The 7,475-nt window shown below is 39.9% G+C and overlaps 1 protein-coding gene across 1 annotated transcript in view; it reads left to right on the forward strand.

The window, feature by feature from the left end:
- coro2ba (coronin, actin binding protein, 2Ba) overlaps positions 1-7,475 on the forward strand; it is a 25,177-nt gene that overhangs the window by 9,946 nt on the left and 7,756 nt on the right. The window contains exons 2-7 of the mRNA XM_013913568.1: positions 240-440; positions 5,628-5,744; positions 6,483-6,632; positions 6,756-6,920; positions 7,084-7,200; positions 7,301-7,405. Of these exons, the coding sequence (XP_013769022.1) occupies positions 240-440; positions 5,628-5,744; positions 6,483-6,632; positions 6,756-6,920; positions 7,084-7,200; positions 7,301-7,405 (855 nt within the window). The remainder of the gene's footprint in view (positions 1-239; positions 441-5,627; positions 5,745-6,482; positions 6,633-6,755; positions 6,921-7,083; positions 7,201-7,300; positions 7,406-7,475) is intronic.

A 7,475-nucleotide genomic window follows, 5' to 3' on the forward strand; every position in this document is an offset into this window, starting at 1 on the left:
CAATTATTAATTTACAAACCAGTACTAGTATTTCACGCAACGAAACTCCAGTGTAGACATCAGACAATCGTTTAGTATAATTAGTCGCAAAACACATCATGTTATTTATCAGATTACTGCCTTCACTAGAACTAGTTTCCTGAAATGTGAGGCTTTTTCTCCCCTGTTTTATATCATTGCGTTTTATAACATCTTTGATTTTTCAGATTGTTTATCTGTGACACATCTCTCTTTTTCAGATGTCATGGCGTCCGACGTACCGAAGCTCCAAGTTTCGAAATGTCTATGGAAAAGTAGCCAACCGGGAGCACTGCTTCGACGGTATCCCCATCACCAAGAATGTCCATGACAACCACTTCTGTGCCGTCAACTCCAAGTTCCTGGCAGTCGTCACAGAGAGTGCCGGCGGAGGCTCTTTCATTGTTATACCTGTATCCCAGGTAACACTGAATTAGCTCTTTGCTCCTATATCCTTCAGAATAAGAAAAATGAGTAAATTTTACAAAGTCAAACACAAATAATAGCGTGAGTAACTCATAATTAAAGAGAAATTCTTGCAGGATAAATCTGCATTCGTATGCATTTTTTCCACTTGCTCTGTAAAATTTCTGTTACTTTAATCGTCTTTGACTGCACAGTGAAATCGGCAAGTTGCAGAGCTCTTTCCACACAAATGAAGCACAGTTTAACTGCCACTGCAAAGCCAGAATCTAAGGCCAGCATTGTAACTGGGTTGTACTGCCAGTAGCACAATATAAAGGCATAGTGATATTGCCTATAAACACTACAAAAGGTTTCTGTTTACTGGAAAGTTCAAAATTCCTTTTCTTATTATGGGAAAGGGGATTGTGCCTGTTCTCAATGATATTTCATTTCACACTTAGCAAACAGACCGTGCATCACTGCTTTTTGTAGGATATACAGGATGCAAAACTAGTCCTGATTTGAGTAGCAACGGTAAATAGCAGCAGTAAGAAAGTGAAAAAGTTAGCTAAGAACATGTTTTCATGTAAATTTGACTGAAAGTTGTTCCCACATATTATGTGTGTTGGTTATTTTGGGTTTGATAAAAAGTTTCTGATGATCATTTTGGGGTCTTCAGTCGAATCCCAATTGTTTCCAGTTTTATATCAATTGATAGTGTATTTTTGTGAGTTCAGTGTAACTTTTCAATAAGGGGATGTTTTAGTTTGAATGTCATTCCCATTTTTAGATGGCTTTGTGGGCCTTACAGAGTGCTTTGCCTCTTTAAGAGAGACCATGCCAAGGTGCTTGCAAAGCTCTTGGCTGCCAAGCAGGGTCAAGTCTGGTTGTTATCAGGCAGTAGAAGCATTCAGTAAGCTGAACAGTTTTGCTGTCCGAAGCAGAGAGACTTCAGCTAGATTTTACGTCACATCATCGTGAGCTAACGTGTTCAGTCATGGAAAAAGACCGCCTGTGTGTGCATGTGGGCGTTTGCTGTTTAGCTTATTAGATACTTGGTGTGAGTCTCTCAGATGATGTCATGCTTTTTATGCATACTCACCCGTCACAGCACTGGCCAGAGGTAATTATGCTTTCTGAGCTGCCGGTTTTGTGAAGATCACATCTCAGGGGCAACTCGGTTTAATAATGCACTGATAATGTTTTATACAAAATAGGTCGAAGGTTGATTTTTCTGGTGATTATTCAGTGCCTTAACACAGGTAGAGAAGGGGTGATTGTGATCAAGTTTCGCACAAATCTTGGGTCAGTGGTGTAGTTTATTTATTTGAAACATTGTTTTAATGACTGTCAAGGCTCCAACTTTGTTTCCTATTAGAATCTTCTTTTCTGGTCATAAATAAAGCATAAATGTACGTAACACCTGTCATTAAATGTATTTAAGTAGATCTATTATATGAGCCTCGTTATGTGTGAATGTAAAGTGCAGCTGAACTGGTAGACAGAGCCACAGAGTGGTATTTCTAAATAAATCAAGTCCATTGATCGTCAGGTTTGAAAAGTCCAAAGCTGATGATGGCGTTATCACAGAAAACTGAAGCAATCCACTGTTGCCAGGATGCATAACTTTATATACAGATGTATCGAGTACATAATGTGCACATACACTTAATAAGGCGTTTCATGACTTTTGTCCAGTAAAGTTCTGCAGATCTGCTGTTATATAAATAGATAAACTCAAAAATATGGGTTATATACACCATATATATATGCATAATATGTTTGTATACACTTTTTGTTTTAGGTACACTGTGAAATGTTACATTTAATGGAATCTTTGGTAATCTGTTTACACCAAGCACATTTTCCATAATGTTTAATTATTTGAACAAATAAACCTTTGACTGTATATAATTCAGCTGCTTTTTACTCCAAATAATTGCTTCATTTTTATGAGTGCAGAGAATCATTTTTCAAGTGATTGGTTTTGTCTGTTAATAGAAGTATTTTATTTCCAATAAATTTAATTAGGACAAGATGTTATCATTTTGTTTATCCATGCTGCTTCAGGTAGATTCATTAGAGTCTTTAAAACTGGTGAAGCTGTAGATAACCGTCAGGGGTGTCTTAGAAGTCTGTGCAGCACTGTTTATTTAGGCTTTTCAAGGAAGGATTCAGTGAAACAATAACACAAAAATAAAATGAAAAGAAAGAAAGAAAAAAGGTTGCTTCCACACATGGAAAGAGAAAGTCTGACAGATTTCAGTGACTAAAAGAAAGCGCTGAATGTTTTTCAGTCCAGCCAGTCAGTCCAAGAGGAAGTCTCGTGAGTCAGAAAATTCACACACAGTGAGCATCAAAATGAAATGATTATGGCAGCAGTTTTATAGAAACTGTATTTTGTGACAGGAAAGAAATGTTTTTAATTATTAACCTGGGGGAAAATTGCAATAATCTAAATCTTTTGAATCTGAATCTCCAGTAATGAATAAAATCAAACAACCCAAAACTTGTATTTCCCCACTGTACTTTTGCTGCTGTGTGTAAAAACCCAGCCAACAGCTAGAACTTAATAGATTTCTTCCTACAATGAAAGTACTGGACTTGAGCGTTTGCTCAGGTTTCCGCTGAGTGGATAAATTCACAAGTGGCATTTATCATATTCAGCAACAGCACAGCTTCTGTGTGACGGAGACTGCTGTTTAATGCAGGAAGGCAGACATGAAGTTTATTTTGTGTTTTCAATCTTATTTTACAGGCTTCACCTAAAATAAGGCAGCATATATAAGATGGCACATGCTGTTGTTTGTATGAAAGGGGCCATTACATGGTTACCACAGGAAAAATAAACTTTTTATTTATTTTTTACTTCTTTACAAAAGGCACCCACGCTATTTCAAAATGAAGCTCTGGCTCCTCTGTTAGATAAACAGACCAATCTGTAGGGGTTTGGCTAATGGTGAGGTATGAGCATGGCAGACATATTATGATGACAGCTGGCGAGACAGCCATATGTTTGCCCCTCAGACAGAGTCGCTAGAAAGTGGACGGACTACTGCTGGCACCACCTGGCACACAGCCTGGCTCTGAAAATGACACACAAGGTCACAAACACCTCTTCATCACCTCAGACAAAGAGGCAATTGCAGTGGGTGTGGTGCGTTGTGAATCAACATACTATTATTCCTATTACTACTGCTTTACTCTGTATGATGCAGCGTATGGAGGATTTTAATTGGTTGGAATTCATTTCTCTGATAAAGTCATTGAGCTAATATTTTACCAGCAGATATATGCGTAATAGTGATGCATAGATAGATAGGTGTGGTATCTATCTAAGTTAAGCGTGACTCAGCAGGTTCACTTCAGCTGGCTGAGGTGTCGTGAGGCACATGGGAGATGCGCCACAGAGTATACATAAAAATATCAGGTTTATAGAACAGTGTCACCATGGCTGAGTTCGTCCCGTTCTGTTACTGAAACATAATTCCTCGTTCTCATCGGGGGAACCATATTACATTTTGGAAACATGACTCTGTTCGATGTCAGCTGTTAGTATTGCTGCAGTGACAGAGCAGCAGTGGTAAGTCGCATTAGTAAAGATTTATTGGGAATAACAGTTCGATAAATGTCTGCAGCAACCGCAGCGTGGTGCCGCTGGCGTATTGGAGATGCTGGTACCTGGCCAGCACATCTGCTCTTCTCAGAAAGTGCTCATATGTGCCACAGCCTCGGGAAATGACTAAAGACCATCAGGCCTAACGCTTTCCTGTCCGATAAAGTCTAGCAGGTGGTTGCAGCTAACGAGGCTATTTTATAATGTTATATTAAATTTCATGCGTGGTAGAAAGATAAAAATTGAGGGTGAAATCCAAGCTGTGAAAAGTCTGTTTTATTCATTTTATGTCCTATTATAAATGTAATTGCTTATAATACCCATTAGAGCCTCTGAACCCTCTCATTCCCAACGGATGTTATGTTCTGTGCAGGTAATTAGTTCCACCCAAATAAGGAGTCCCTCAGATCCTGTTTCATTAATGATGAAAGTTCCCTAATAATAATGTGTCATCAGAACTTATATTGGCACAGCTTGTCATTGTTCTTTGGGGGTTTTTTTCAAGGGGAGATTTTATTACCCCAGTGCTCTACATTAATTATGAACTCCTGATGTGCCTGAGTTAGCTGTGTTTATTAAATCGAGTTGCCTTGCTTAGTCATTTCTTCTCTCATGCTGACTAATTGGATGTTCAGCTTCACGGTGGCTGTGTTCTGCCGGAGACTGATTTTGGCTCTTGTTCTTTGATTTGTTTGCAAAGCCCTCACTGTATTGGCAGTGTGTTACCTTGAAACTTACCTTTATTTCCCGGGTTGACTTCTTGCTTTGCTCTTTTTGAGCTGTTTGACTACAGCTAACCAAATTTGGCATTCACACAGACAAAGAATTCTTTAAATCTAAGCTTCACTGTGAATCTTAAAAATTTTTTTCAATATTTTATCTCCTGTTGTAACAAAATTACATTTATTGTTTTTATTGTGGTGGGAAAGATTTGCAAGGAAATAGCTTGAAATTTCAATTTAATGCATTCTCAAAGATATTTATTATGAAAATTTTGCTAAAGCTTGGCAATGCCTCCAAAATAAGTCTTAAGGGTTCAGCAAGGACCGTGCATGCAGACGCACATGGGATTTCACAGGTGCATGACCCAGTGCTCTTAAGCAAATCTCTAAGGAAATCTGAAAAGAGGTCAGTGAATTGAGTGGACATCAAACATTCATGACATCATGACCGATATGAAGAGCTTCCTGTCATCTGCTGTTATGAGCCAGTGCCCCTCTGTGGACTCTGTAGGTTATTGCAGTAATAATAATAATGTGCCTCGGTTGTCCCTGTACAATAACCGGGTTTGCTTTGCTTTGTTCAGAAGTGATAGAGACATCTCACTGATGTGAGTCTTTCATGTTCACATCAAAAGGAGCAAAGATGAGTTCTGCTCAGTAACATTCTCTAAAAATTAATGCTATTCTTTAATATTGTCTTTAAAATGTCTTTTGTTTCGACTAAAGTTTTGTGCAATTTGTGATGATTTTGATTCTGATTCTTTCCAGTAATATTCCTTTATAGTGATGCGATTGCAAACAATACCTCTTCATTTATGCAGTGACATACTGTACGCGTTTCATCTGCATGTTGTACGTGCTTTCAGTCTGGCCGCCTGGACTCTCATCACCCGAAAGTGTGCGGCCACAATGGCAACGTGCTGGATATCAAGTGGAACCCTTTCTGTGAAAACATCATAGCGTCCTGCTCCGAGGACACTTCAGTAAGTGATCCACTTTATTCTTTTTAACTCCCATTTTTATGAGTTGATGACTTTTAAGATTCTAAAAAAATTCTCTTGTATGTGCTTAAATGCTGAGGTTGACAGCCACTAGTCCAGAAGGTGAATAGGTCGTCAGTTTAATATGGTCAGAGGTTACTGATTCATACGGTTTGTACTGGACACGAGCTTCTGATCCGATCCTACGGTGTGCTGTTGTTGCTGCTGTGAGGTTTGAAAACGACAAATAGGCAAACATCAGTTAGCTTTTCAGCAGCTTGCTATATTAATGACATTAGGCACAAAATAAAATAACAATCACTGTTACCCTACAGGCTGTTTTTTTTGTGATACATGTACCTGTTACATTACTCTAGTGAATACTGCACAGCATTGGTAGCACTGTGCTCTGTGTAGTACTTTCACATGTTCAAAGATAATCTGATCTGGTCTGACACAGAGCCTCTATCCATAGCAGTAATCCTGTCTAATCCTAATGCAATGGGCTACATTGATAGCTTGTGCTATTTCTGATCAGACGATTTCTAGCTGTGTCCTCCTGATTGTGGTTTAGAGTTCATACTAATGTGTTGTGAAAGCACGCAGTAGTCCTGATAATTTGCTAACAAAAACAGAATAATAAAAATGTCACTTGTTATCATGTTTTGTGAGAATGAGCAAACCTGTAGGTATATTTGTGTATCCAGTAACAACCTCGGTGTGCGTTGGTAAATGTTGCAGGTGCGAGTATGGGAGATCCCAGAGGGCGGCCTGAGGCGCAACATGATGGAAGCAGTGCTGGAGCTGTACGGTCACAGCAGACGGGTGGGTCTGATCGAGTGGCACCCCACCAGCAGCGGCATCCTCTTCAGTGCAGGCTACGACTACAAGGTACAAAAACAACACAGCCACACCCCCAACAAACACAGTTATATCTCTATTTATGATCATTTTAATTGAAGTACAGCAGCCCTCTAACAGCTCCACCAAAACAATTTTTCCCGACTGAGTTAGATCCTCATCTGGAACCTGGAGATAGGCGAGCCGGTGAAAATGATCGACTGCCACACTGACGTCATCCTCAGCATGTCTTTCAATACAGACGGCAGTCTGCTGGCCACCAGCTGCAAAGACAAGAAGCTGCGTGTCATTGAGCCACGCTCCGGGAGAGTCCTTCAGGTGAGGCGGACCTGGCTGATGACGATAAACTGACATGTTTTAGTGGTTTCTGAAAAACGCTCTGCTTTCTACTGTCACAAGAATATTCTGTTAACATATTAGAGTGTTAACTTCCTAGCAAGTGTATGTTGCCTCACACTCTCTATGTGTGCTGCTCCATCAGCAAGCCAGCTGCAAGAACCACCGCGTAAACAGAGTTGTGTTCTTGGGCAATATGAAGCGGCTGCTCACCACAGGGGTTTCTCGCTGGAACACTCGGCAGATCGCTCTCTGGGATCAGGTCAGACAACACTTCTCCATACATGCATACAGTGCCACAGCAGGTAGATCAAGTGTGCATGTGTGTTAAAAACAATGTTTGTATACATTGTTATTCCTAGGAGGATTTGTCCATGCCGATGGTGGAGGAGGACATAGACGGGCTCTCAGGACTGTTGTTTCCCTTCTATGATGCTGACACACACATGTTGTATCTGGCAGGCAAGGTCAGCCCCGATGTCCCTACAGTTGTACAAAAGTAGTCTAAAAACTGAACTGTGTTTACCATTCATTTAT

The sequence above is a fragment of the Pundamilia nyererei genome, unplaced genomic scaffold (assembly GCF_000239375.1).
Source record: "Pundamilia nyererei isolate P.nyererei 1_Seehausen unplaced genomic scaffold, PunNye1.0 scaffold00137, whole genome shotgun sequence".
Classification (NCBI taxonomy): domain Eukaryota; kingdom Metazoa; phylum Chordata; class Actinopteri; order Cichliformes; family Cichlidae; genus Pundamilia; species Pundamilia nyererei.